This window comes from Staurois parvus, unplaced genomic scaffold, assembly GCF_062004578.1.
Source record: "Staurois parvus isolate SC_StPar_1 unplaced genomic scaffold, SC_StPar_1.0 ptg000303l, whole genome shotgun sequence".
NCBI lineage: Eukaryota > Metazoa > Chordata > Amphibia > Anura > Ranidae > Staurois > Staurois parvus.
In genome coordinates, this window is record NW_028318099.1 from 9,756,368 (window position 1) to 9,769,380 (window position 13,013).

The 13,013-nt window shown below is 40.4% G+C and overlaps 1 protein-coding gene across 1 annotated transcript in view; it reads left to right on the forward strand.

Moving 5' to 3' along the window:
- Positions 1-13,013, forward strand: part of LOC149457767 (cilia- and flagella-associated protein 46-like) — a 201,884-nt gene that overhangs the window by 133,518 nt on the left and 55,353 nt on the right. Inside the window, exons 35-40 of the mRNA XM_089683217.1 lie at positions 856-999; positions 3,781-3,981; positions 6,254-6,360; positions 8,068-8,250; positions 10,362-10,494; positions 10,756-10,953. Coding sequence (XP_089539343.1) covers positions 856-999; positions 3,781-3,981; positions 6,254-6,360; positions 8,068-8,250; positions 10,362-10,494; positions 10,756-10,953 — 966 coding nt within the window. The remainder of the gene's footprint in view (positions 1-855; positions 1,000-3,780; positions 3,982-6,253; positions 6,361-8,067; positions 8,251-10,361; positions 10,495-10,755; positions 10,954-13,013) is intronic.

Below are 13,013 nucleotides of genomic sequence, written 5' to 3' on the forward strand. Positions count from 1 at the left end.
GTGTCCCATCATTGGTGTCAGTGGGAGGATAGTGCCCCATCATTGATATTAGTGACACCAATGATGGGGCACTATTCCTCCCACTGACACCAATGATACTTACCTTGCTGACTTCTGCTCCAGCCTGGGCTCGCTCGCTCCCTCCCTCCCTCCCTCCCTCCCTCTCCCATCTACAGCCAGCATACCTGGCTGCAGCAGCACCATTTGCACGCTAAAGACACTTACCTGTCAGCTGTCTTCCTTCTCCAGCTGCTCCCTCGCTCGATCTTCTTTGATCTTTGCGCTGCTGCTTGGCTCCTCCTCTTCACTGGTGATTGGCCGCCTGTGTGCCTCTCCTGAGCTACAGTTCCAGCGGCCAATCACTGGCGAGGAGGCGAAATGTGGACGTATCTGCATGTGGGCGGACCCGCCTGGAGACCGATAGAGGAGCGGTGTCTCGGTTCCTAAGACCATCGGAAATATGTGTTTTCCGATGGTCTTAGGAGACCCCTGTGAGAGGGTTGTTCGACCCCCAAAGGGGTCGCGACCCACAGGTTGAGAACCGCTGGTATAGTGCCATAGCAACTAACCAGGTTTCAGCTTTTAAAAGAAGATCATTAAGGTGATTTCTGGTTGCTTTTAGTTTACAGTTTTTAAAACAGCACTGTTTGGGCTCACAAATAAGTCTGCATTTTTGTACAGTTGATGAAGGTTCATAGTGGATAAAACAAAAAAAGAAGCACAGGCTTGTGTAAGAATGAATTGCATCATTTATGAAAGGTCCTCTAAAGACCTATGTGGTGTGTGAATATATTCTAGAAGACTGAGAGTTTATCTTGGTGGATCTCTTAATTTTATCCCTGTTGATTTCTTTAGCTGTTGAATTTAAGTGCAGATGGGAAAGGATTAAGTGGACTTTCTCTTCCTTACCTGTGGCTGGAGAAGGCTGATATATTGATACAGCTTGGGCATTTCCAATCCGCTAGAATCCTTCTGTCACAAGCATATAAATCATTACAGGTGAGAACACATTTCTTTAATCTCTGACAAACTCTGACAAAACAGTAGCTGTATAAAATATTGTGAAAGATTAAATGATATTGAAAAGAAAATGAGATTAATGTAAAATATCTCGAACAAAGGTAACAAAAATCTATAAAAATTGCCCCTTTACAGGAGCATCTTTGTAAATTGGAAGGCTTTTTTAATGTGCTTAATAGATATTTTTTTTTATACCAGTCAAATTCAAACTATTCATTTAGGTTTGAACCTGATTGGTAGCTGTTAAAATATGTCCCCACTTAATTTAGTACAGACTCTCTGATCAATCAGGCTTTGGTATATAAAAGCCAAGAAGCCAATGAACTTGTGGAGTTTGGTTATGGGGATTTCCTTTCGGTGGAATAGAAACAGAGAGGATGACAGGGCCCCTGATCACCAATGAAAAGAAATAAGGTGGACCGGTGTACAACTACAATGCTTAGATGTAAAACTGAATCCCCGGGCAAGTAAGAAGTGTTCTATATACAGTTGTGGCCAAAATTATTCAACCCCCAATGCTGTAAAGGGGTTTAGGGACTATAGTGTACATTTGGAATTGTATTCAGAATCAAATCCTACAAGGACGTTGTAACTACCCAAATGCAACTAAAATGACATCAATTGTTTATGTAATACAGTAGTAAATGGTTCTTATGTGGTTTCTTCATTGCCACAATTATTCAACCCCTTAAAGACTACCACTCTGAAGAACAGAGGTTCATACAGGTGCTTTCCATCAGGTATTGAAAACACCTGTGGATGTCACCGAGCAGCAATCAAGCATAATAAGCACCAATTAGGCAGCTTTAAAATGACTGTGATACTCAGCTCCTTCTAGACATTTACTGGTGTGGTTACAAACATGGTGAAGGCAAGAGAATGGTCCAGGAAGACAAGAGAAGAGGTGATTTCTCTTCACAGGAAGGGCAATGGCTATAAGAAGATTGCAAAGATGTTAAACATACCAAGAGACACCTTAGGAAGCATCATTCGCAAATTCAAGGCAAAGGGCACTGTTGAAACGCTACCTGGTCGTGGCAGAAAGAAGATGCTGACTTCGACTGCTGTGCGCTACCTGAAGCGTAGAGTGGAGAGAAGTCCCCGTGTGACTGCTGAGGAACTGAGAAAAGATTTGTCAGATGTGGGTACAGAAGTTTCAGCCCAGACAATAAGACGCACACTGCGTAATGAAGGCCTCCGTGCCAGAACTCCCAGGCGTACCCCCTTGCTGTCTCCAAAGAATAAGAAGAGTCGACTGCAGTATGCCAAAAGCCATGTGGACAAACCACAAAAGTTGTGGGATAGTGTTCTGTGGACTGATGAAACAAAATTAGAACTGTTTGGGCCCATGGATCAACGCTATGTTTGGAGGAGGAAGAACAAGGCCTATGATGAAAAGAACACCTTGCCTACTGTGAAGCATGGTGGAGGGTCAATCATGCTTTGGGGCTGTTTTGCTTCTGCAGGTACAGGGAAGCTTCAGCGTGTGCAAGGTACCATGAATTCTCTTCAGTACCAGGAGATATTGGATGGAAACGTGATGCAGTCCGTCACACACCTGAGGCTTGGGAGACGTTGGACCTTTCAACAGGACAATGATCCCAAGCATACCTCCAAGTCCACTAGAGCATGGTTGCAGAGGAAAGGCTGGAACATTTTGGAGTGGCCATCGCAGTCACCAGACTTAAATCCGATTGAGAACCTCTGGTGGGACTTAAAGAAAGCAGTTGCAGTGCGCAAGCCTAAGAATGTGACTGAACTGGAGGCCTTTGCCCATGAAGAATGGGCGAAGATACCCGTAGATCGCTGCAAGACACTTGTGTCAAGCTATGCTTCACGTTTAAAAGCTGTTATAACTGTAAAAGGATGCTGTACTAAGTACTAAGATTGAATGTCACTTGGGGGTTGAATAAAACTGATAATGCTGTGAGCACAGAAAAGACATTTGTGGTTATTTCATTATAACTGTTATGTTATATTTGTCTGACCTACAAGTGCCTCTTTAATGTAAATGTAAGCAAGATGACTGAATGATCAAAAGCAATGTCAAACTGGCCAAAACACTCAATTTCAGTGGGGGTTGAATAATTTTGGCCACAACTGTATGCATTTTAAGGCATCATAAAATTGTACTGGTTCTTTCAACTGTCTTCTTTGACGGATCTTGGTAAAAGAAACCTATTAGGTTTATGGGTGAATGTGGCAACTGTAGAGTAGTGACAGTTGTCAGTTTGTATCCTTCCTGCTAATTCTGCAAAAAGTATACTTTACACAGGTCACAAAAAACCTGTGCTAATTGAAGTTAAAGTGGAATTTCAGCCTAAACCTAACTAACTCTAAACCTACTCCCACCCCTATTCTAAGTCTAATCTATCTAACCCTGTGAAGAAAAAACTCCTGTACTTACCTATGAAGCCACTCCGGGCTGGTCCCATGCTGAACTGGCAGTGGAGGCTTCTGTGTAGAGCAGAGGCAGCTGACAATGGGTGCCCCATAGTAAGTCAGTGGGTGATGTCATCTCCCAGGCATTTCAAAGCCATTGTCAGCTTTCTCCCACCGCCGCTGGAGACCAGACTGAGCGGCTTCAGAATAGGTAAGTATAGGGATTTATTTCTTCACAGGGTTAGAATGGGGGTGGGAGTAGGTTTAGAGTTAGTTAGGTTTAGATTGGAATTCCAATTTAAACATGGGCTTTCATTCAATTGGAGTCTTTTTTTTAATTTTAATTAAAATGTCAAATTTAACTCATATTCATTGCAGGATATCGGCGATAAGCATGATCACCTAAAATGCCTTTATTTATTATCGGTGCTGGCAAACTGTGAGAAGAATCATGGACAAGCCAGGTCTTTGCTCCTTGAAGCCAAAGACCTAAAGAGGGATGCAAAGCTTCTGTATGAAACCACATGTTCATTAACTGAGGCAGTTTTAGGTGAAGAAAAAGAAGGAAGAGGAAGAAAGGTATGGATCATTTAAACTTTATCTTTACATCAGTACCCAAAATGCTTCTATTTCAGTAAAAGCTCCCAAGACCTCCTGCTTTCCAGCTCCCTTGTCACCTCCTCCCATCCTCCAGGACTTCTCCTGAGCCTCTCCCATCCTAAGGAACTCCCTAACCCAATCTGTCCGACTATCTCCTACTCTGTCCACTTTTAGACAATCCCTGAAAATCCGTCTCTTCAGAGCGGCCTATCCTGCCCCACCTGACTTGTATTTTTATTTGCAACATCAGCTCATCCCCCACAGTTTATTACCTTTTGTATCTGTTGACCCTCCGTCTTAGATTGTAAGCTCTAATGAGCAGGGTCCTCTGATTCCTCCTCTATTGAATTGTATTGTAACTGTACTGTCTGCCCTCATGTTGTAAAGCGCTGCGCAAACTGTTGGAGTTATATAAATCCTGTATAATAATAATGTACTTAGTGCTGCAGTGTCTGGTTGGCATGCAATGTACTTAGCGCGATGGTTGGTCTATGGAGCAACCCTAACATGAAAAGCATAATAGTTAATAGACTTGTAATTTAAAATTGTTAGCAAACCTCATGTACTAGAAACAGAACCATCCACTATTTACTAGGAGGGTGATATTGGCTGACCAGACCATAAGAACTTTTAGCAGCTCTTGGCTATTCTAGAAAATAACAAAATTGCCAGTGCAGACCTACCCTTAATCTTCCTGAAATAATTGAACATGGTATCCTACATATATCTCTTATGACAGCTTTTATTGAAATTGTGAGCATAGCTGAGCTTGCATGTAGCAAGATCTTCCTCTAATCAGTAACACTTTTATGTAACTTATAAAACATGTTTTCAACTTTGGAGTACCTAATGTAATAGTCAAAAAGCAACTAAAACTCTTGGATTATAACATCCTAGTCATTCAACCAACAATACTGCTTAGAAGTCACGCTTGTGATTGACATAGGAATGGCCAAGGTTTAGGCATTATGTATGATGTGAACGTGAAGTGTATGTCCAGTCTTAACTTTTTAAAAATTCAGATAAAGTCAGGAAGGTGACAAAAATCTATTAAAGCAATCAAAATGTGACAGGTGTTCCCCGTACTCTACTTTAAAAATGAAATCTTTTCAGTCTGTTTTGTTGTTGGTAAAATTGTTGTCACCGGGACAGTCAGAGAGGGGGACTCTAATAGAGCTCTGCATAGCTGTAAAAACCTGACAAGAAGTCTACTTCTGTACTCTATCCAAAACGTAAAAAAAAGTTTTGGCTGAGCTTACACTTTAAGAAAAACGAAACAAAGGGAAAGATGAAAGAAAAGAAATGGGGAGCGATCTCCTTAAGAGGCAAGTGGCTGTCAGTTCCCATGATCCCAGTCTTAAGCCTTGGACACACATTAAGTTTTTTTTTCATTCAACCCAGTGGGCTGAATGAAAAAAAAACTGAGGAGCTTACTGTACTAACTATGCGATGTTAGTACAGTGATCTCCCCGCAGAGCTATTATGTTTTGATAGTGGAACACACCAGTCAGCACTCGCAGCCATTGGCTGCAAGCGCTGATCGTATGCCAGTAGGCTGCTGGTTTTCAGCATGCTCTTTCAACAGAAGCTGGTCGTGAGATCGGTTACTGTCAGACAAGCAGCTGTACACACAGGCCGAAACTTGGGCAATTTCTACTGTAATGGCTGATTTTGCCCAATATTCAGCCCATGTGTACAGGGCTTTACAGTGGTATTAAACCCAAAAGCACACATTTATTATATTGCAGCTTACCATTTCTTAGATGCGATGACTGCGTTTAGTTTTCTTTTTTAGCCTTTTCTTTCTTCTATTTTATATCTGGTGATCCAGCCAGCAAGTCTGTTGTTTTTAAAAGAACAAGCTCTCCAGAAGAATGTATCAGTATAAAGATGAGACAAACCATTGAACACTTACTGGTATACTTACAATGATCAGTTTTTATTTATTTACATAAAGCCTTTATCTTGAAAGGAAAAAAACAGTTTGCTGTAACTGCTTATAACGTATTATCTGGAGTTTGGCTTCAATTAGTTAGTGTATCTAAATCTGTACAGGTAACACTCCCCTCCCCCCATACTGACAATGCTGTAACGCAGTAACTGGATCTTGGAGAACATTGCTATATTTCAGAGCAGAATTAAAAGCTTTATGGAATGAGCTCAAATGACAAACCACAAGTGGGTTACAAAGATCCACGTGAGACAATTGTTTTTATACTGTTAATCATATGTGTGTAATAATTTTTTACAGGCTTGCCAAATTTTGGATACTGCAATAAATGCTCTTAAGACCATGTTGCACAAAGATAAAAACAGGGAGTCAGAATATGGACTTTTTACAGCTAAACTGAATGCAAGGTAAGACGTCGTCTTTTCTTTATTCACACGGATACAAGTTACCGTTCCCATCTGTAGCTGAAAGCTGCCTGTGATGAAAACACCATTAAAGTTGATCTTACCTTGCAGAGTTTTTGCTGTTGATGCCAGATAAGACCTGCATGTTCTATGGTATTTGTTCTGAATGTAAAATTAACTTGTTAACAGGGTTTCTCGGGGCCAGGACTGTTTGTCCCATTTCTGGCCTCAAAGCAGACCCACACTGTTAACTCAAGTGCACACTGATGGTGCGTTTCGAAACCCCACTATCCCATTTCCCTGGCCCACCGCAGAACGCCTCAGATTGCAAAGCCTTCCACTCTGCTTGTGGTTCCAGGCTATGGTTCAGAAAGTCCAACCAAGCATTTGGGCAGACTCCAAGCTACCCTAAACAATTTTAAAGTGAAAGTGGAGGGACAAAGTGGGGACACAGGGTTTTGTTCATTACATACAACACACCACTGTTAGGACAAACAGTGTTCAAATCTAGTTTACAACTGATAATGAGATCTGCCAGCACAGATCAAACAAGGTTAATTATGGTAATCATTAACTCCACAGCCCCCTTCTTAACATTTTATAGCAGGGGAAGACTTCAGTCTTGGAGTTTTCAGAAAAGAGCAAGTAAAAAGGTGAGCATCAACTTTTTAAAGGTATGCCATGTGAATAGGAACATGTAACAAATATAAAGTAGGTGTTAGGTTTGGTTGCAAAAGTAGAAATACACTTTAAAGCAATAAGTATTGCAGCAGGCTAAAGAGCTGATGAGTGGTGCAGCCCATATTTACTAGACAGTTATTCTGATATGCTGATTGACTTGAAGTTCCACTACCAGAGCAATGCTGACCTCCTCCTTTTTCGCATTATATTAAAAAGGTTGGAAACTTCTGAACTGAAAAATGAACAAAGTTTATCCTTCTACAGTGTGTACCTGTCCCAATTCAAAGCACATATGTTTGATTTCAGTCAGCTGTTTCCTTCCACTGCTGTCTGCTTGAGTCACTTCTAACAGGTTATGCCGACTCCAAGGCTTCCAGGGGGGCGGACTGGGGCTCCAGAATACAGCAGATGATTAACAGCTTCAGATGTGCATGTTTCCCTGTGAGACTGTGTTGAGGAGGGTGTGTCCATTCCCTTCACTCAGGTCTCAGATTACACTCGGCTCCCTGTGTATTGTGTGACATCAGATCCCTGCCCCTGCCTTCTGAGGTAAAGAAATGCTGTGTAAATTATGTGGTCCATGGGTTAGAGATGGCTGCATATAAACAGGTACAACTTATATTGCAGGATTTGTTTCATCTCTGTGTATCACCTGAGGCCAGTCACTTCATTGTGTATGTGTAAGGTTTTACAACCACTTTAATTGTAAATGGAAACTACAGTGTATTCATTAAGTAATCAGTTATTATTTTAAAGTTTACTTGAAAGTTATTTTGGATGTGACATGCTCGCTAATCAAGATTTCCCTGATTACATTTTCTGTAGAGATCTGTAAATCTCTCTACTGGCAGTCTTTTTCTCAGCACCTCTAATAACAACTGATGAGATAAAAACAGTTAGCCATGTAGTCTCCTAGCTTTTTGTACCACTTCCAGTTATTGTTCTCATCATACAGTATATTTATATGAATACAAATCACACCATAAGAAAAAGGTTTTTGCATATTTTATATCTTCATTTTTCTTGCAGGAAATTTGTAATGCTATTTAAAAATGCTCAAGATTTGATCATTAGTGGAAGTATGCCTTCTCAGGCTGTGGTGACGTTGCTTGATATATGCGACAAAATGAGTCAAATAGAAGCTGATCTTCTGCGCTATGGACACAGGGAGTACAGAGCGGAATTCCTGATGGAGCACTCAGCTATCCTCAGGTATTTCAATAATGTTCCATAATTAAGGCCACTTTGGCTGAAAAGCATAAGCAACTGTTACCTAATGAGCATTATTTATTTATTTATTCCAGGAGGTACTTTTACAGTGCTGACAATTTACGCAGAGCTTTGCATATATATTGTACATTCACATCAGTCGCTGCCCTCAAGGAGCTTACAATCTAGGGTCCCTAACTCACATTCATACATACACATACTAGGGCCAATTTAGACAGCAGCCAACTAACCTATCAGCATGTCTTTGGAGAGTGGGAGGAAACCGGAGTACCTAGAGGAAACCCCCTGCAGGCATAGGTAGAACATGCAAAATCTGTGCAGGCAGTGTCATGCTTCAGATTTGAACAATGGCCCAGGCAGAAGTGCTAACCAGTTTTCCACTCACTTTTGTGAATTGTGGTGCGAGTGGATGTACCCCAGATTATTGAATTTCACTAACTTGCAATGCTATATCCTATGTTACCTGTACATTATTGAATCAAAATAAATCTCCGTTTTAAAGACGATACATTTTTTTTAATTGCTGTACAAGCCATCAAAGAGAATGTATAGTGCTTTGAGTTTATCTAAGTTTAGAGCCATGGAAGTATGAAATATTATAATTGAACATTTTATATTTACCACTTGTGGGCAGTAGGTGGCATTTAGTGACTGGAACTGTGGGATTTCTGCAGTGATTTGTTGGTGTGATGTGAATAGCCTGTGTAATTCCATGAGCTGTTTATGTCTTTTCACACAAATGCAATTGAAAGAGTCAGATGTACACACTCCACTCCATGTCTTCTAGTTCATATGAATCCATGTAAATTATTAGTTAGACCAGGGAAGTCTACAAGCTGAAAACCAGTGCTTGATTTTATTCAGAAACATGCTCTGGAAACTGTAAATGTTTATCAGTAAAAACAGATGTGTTTTCATAGCTGTTCAATAAGTGCAAATAATACCCGTTGATCCTGTCAGAAATTCAGAGCTGCCCTGTGTCTTGTGCGTATTTCCTAAGTTGTCACCAGAACAGTAATTAGCCCTCCAAGATGAAAAAGCGGGTGTGTGTATCATGCCATGAAACATCCTGGCTATTGAACACAATGGGGTTGATTTACCAAAACTGGAGAGTACAAATCCGGTGCAGCTCTGCATGGAAACCAAAAAGCTTCCATTTCTTTTTGTCAAAGCTTAATAAACTGAAGTTAGAAGCTGATTGGCTACCATGCACAGGTGCACCAGATTTTACATTCTCCAGTATTAATAAAGTGTTACTAAACCCCAGAGCCTGAATTCATTATATCTGGTCTCCCACAATACACAGAACATGGAAGTGCAATTATTTTAGTAAATATAAACTACTAAATACCTTATCTCATCAGCAGTTAGAGCAGTCTTGTGACTTCTATGAGTGTCCAGCTGAGCACTGGTTAAGGCTTGTAGGATAAGTTTTTGTTCTGCTCTTGGAGGATGCAGAACCCCTGACCTCTGTCTGGACAGTGCTGATTGGCCCTGTGCTGATCACATGCACCCTCCTAAGAGAAAAAAAACCTCTCTAGCAATACACACCAAACTGATCATGTGCAGTCTCCACATGATATGTCTTATCAGGAGATAAGAAGGGGACACTGGAAGAAGGGGAGGATCAGAGAAGTCAGGATCAAACAGCATTTTTACACAATGCAGAGGATTAACTCCTTAGGTTCCGCAGTGAGTATAACAAGCATGCTTTACTGTATATACAGACTGATTTTACTGTTGTGGGTTTAATAACACTTTAAATCAACCTCATAGTCTCTATTATTGCAAAGTGTTCAGGCAGAGCCATTAACTATAGGTCTGTTTTAATGTATTTTTGAATAAACGCATTACTGGACTATTGGGTTCTTTTTAAAGAATAAATAATGAATGCACATTTGTTTTTACCTGCAAAATGATGTGCATTTATTTATTTATTTATTTTAAAGGTGAACCTAACATTTAAATATTTACCTGGATTTTCAATTTATTGAGTGCAGGTGAAAATATTTTACAGTTTTTTTCCTATTATTTTGGTTTCCTTATTCCTGCATTCTCCTTATTTTTTACTTGTGTGTTTCCATTTTTAAAAGGATCCTTGCTAGCACAGTGGAAGATGAAGAACGCAAACACAGTTACTATTTGGATGCATATATTATGGCAGAGCAAGCAATAAGCATACTAGAGCAAATACTGTACAGTATTGAGAATACGTCCCAAACTGAGGTAAACCATGCAATTACCTTCCTTTCGCTAACAAAGATTATTGTTTTTTAAATTGTCTTTATTTTTTTGGACTTCTGAGTTTCCAAATGGTCAGTCCGTTCCTGCTAACATCAGATGTTGAAGGAAAAAAAACAACAAAGTGCATGGGATACATTTTACGGTTCATCTGAAGTATTTCTTTTCTGCCTTTTTCTCACAAAACATATTAATCCTTCTTCAGACATTGTGAATTACTGTACATGATTTAATTTTCTGTTGCAGGCAGGGGGTATTCGTTTGCCTATCCTGAGGAAACTTGCTAAAAAGAAACTGGATTTTGCTGAACTGTCACTGGAAATAATGCATCTGGTCATCAGTGAGGAAAGTAAAGAACTGCAGGAGAAAAAAAGCAAAGGAGCCCTTCGTGTCATGGTGGAAGAGTTCGTCAGAGCCACTCCAGATTATAATTCTGTTGAACAGGTGTGCAAGCTTTAACAGTTGCATTTTGCAATCTCCTCTCTGTGGGTACCTACCACAGGGTGAACTTACTTGGTATGGGTGTTACCCTATACAGATACATTATTTGATTTATATTTTTTTTCTATCTGAGATAAGCCAGCCTTGGAGGCTTTAAGCTTCTTTCACGTAGACCACCTCTATTACACCCCAGTCACATCGGGTGCGTCTTGGCATGCAATTTGCATGCCATGCGACTTGCAAATCATATGCCAAGTCACACCCTATTGTCCACTATTAGAGCGGTCATATTGGTGCCGTTCCTACTTGACCAATTTCTAAAGTAGTGCATTCACTACTTTTTGTTGCGATTTGCATAGACATCTGTGTCAGATGTCTTGCAAATCGCAACTGAAATCGGCAGGTCACCCGATTTTGAAATTGTGCAACTTACTGTGAAGTGAAGGCTTTGATGTGACCAGGGGCCTAGAGTACCTGAACATTGGGAGAATTTAATAAAGCCATGACAACCCTTTTCTGGCAGTATGACACAGCCACATGTTACAGACATGGCCTGCGTCTTATTCATGAAAGCTTTAAGCCAGTTTCAGTACCAGCATTGAGACATGCACCAGATTCAGGTAGTTCTTTCTCCCACCACTTTTGGAAACTGTTGGTATAACTGCAATATATCAAAGAAGAATTTCTGCCAGTTTGCAGATAAACTGGCAGTAATTAAAACCAACTCTGAGCTGACATACAGAGAAACATCACTGCTCAGGGTTCTGATTCAAATGCCACATTATGGTCTGACGTAACTCCTTAGACCCACTCTGTCCAGACAGTATTGTCATCTGCTGACCTGGCACCATCCACAGGCAGCTTAACTCTTCAATAGGACACAGAATTTGAATCCAATGCAATTTTGCTTCAGCTAATTGCAGTACAGAGGATAATTAATGTAAGAATATTATAACAACTCTAAAGCCCTATGTGAAGAACTAACACTGACTTAGGGAACATGGAAGAAACAAGGAGGGACTAGCTAGGACTAAAATAACTAGTACTAAGCAGGAGCAGAGGACAGAGGAAAATACCATTCACATAAGTGAACTAGCTGTACTGACTCTAAACCGCCACTCAATATCAACATACTACAGAACAATAATAATCTGATGCAATCTAATACAACACATAGAAAACACATATAAATGGGACAGAACACTCAAACCTGAGCATATGTGCTGGGAATCTGTCATTAATGCAACTGCTTCCCACACAGGGGTCATGAGCTGCTAGGATACAGGTATCATTGCCCAGTATTTGGCCACGTTTGGTTAATGACATCAGTCAAGATCTCTGCCCCTTTGTTTACTTTACGCTATCGGCAGGAAAATCTCCCAGTTGACAGCTGAATGGGGCCAGGAATAGGTTGTCAGCTGGTAGGATGCTTTCAGTTGCAGAGCCACCAACAGTGTCCTAGCTAGCACGGTGCTAAACATGTACTAAGAATGGCACATCTGCTGTATGAACATTCCAGCCTCAGTGCCACCCCCCTTCATGCATGAACCTCTTCCTGACAGGTACATTAATCTGTCACCTGCAGTGAAATTTGTCATTCAAATGAGTGAGAGAGAGCGTCTAGGGAATTCTTTGTGAATTCCGTGGTTGTGTTATTGGGCAACATTTCCTCAAAAAAACTCTTCTAGTACTTAGATCTTATCTGTGGTTTACTGGCAAAAAAACAAATTTAAGTCCACAGCTTACCTGTGTTGCTGCCCTTTAAATAAACCAGACTTACACCAAACAAGTACTTAACCATCTCCTAGAACACACTCCTCTAGAGTCCAACTTTCATGCATCTCGGTGAGTTACTAATTGACTGCTCAAGCAGAAGACTGCATTCAAAGTAACAAAAAATAAAAAAATAATAGATGTAATATTTTTAATTTGTAGATGTTTTCTATAATTTCTTTGTTTTTATTCAACACTTTATCGAGAGCATATAGCCAATAACATCTGTCTCTGTCTCATTTTAACTTTCTTTTTAATGTGGATGGGAGATATGCATGTGACTAAATAGT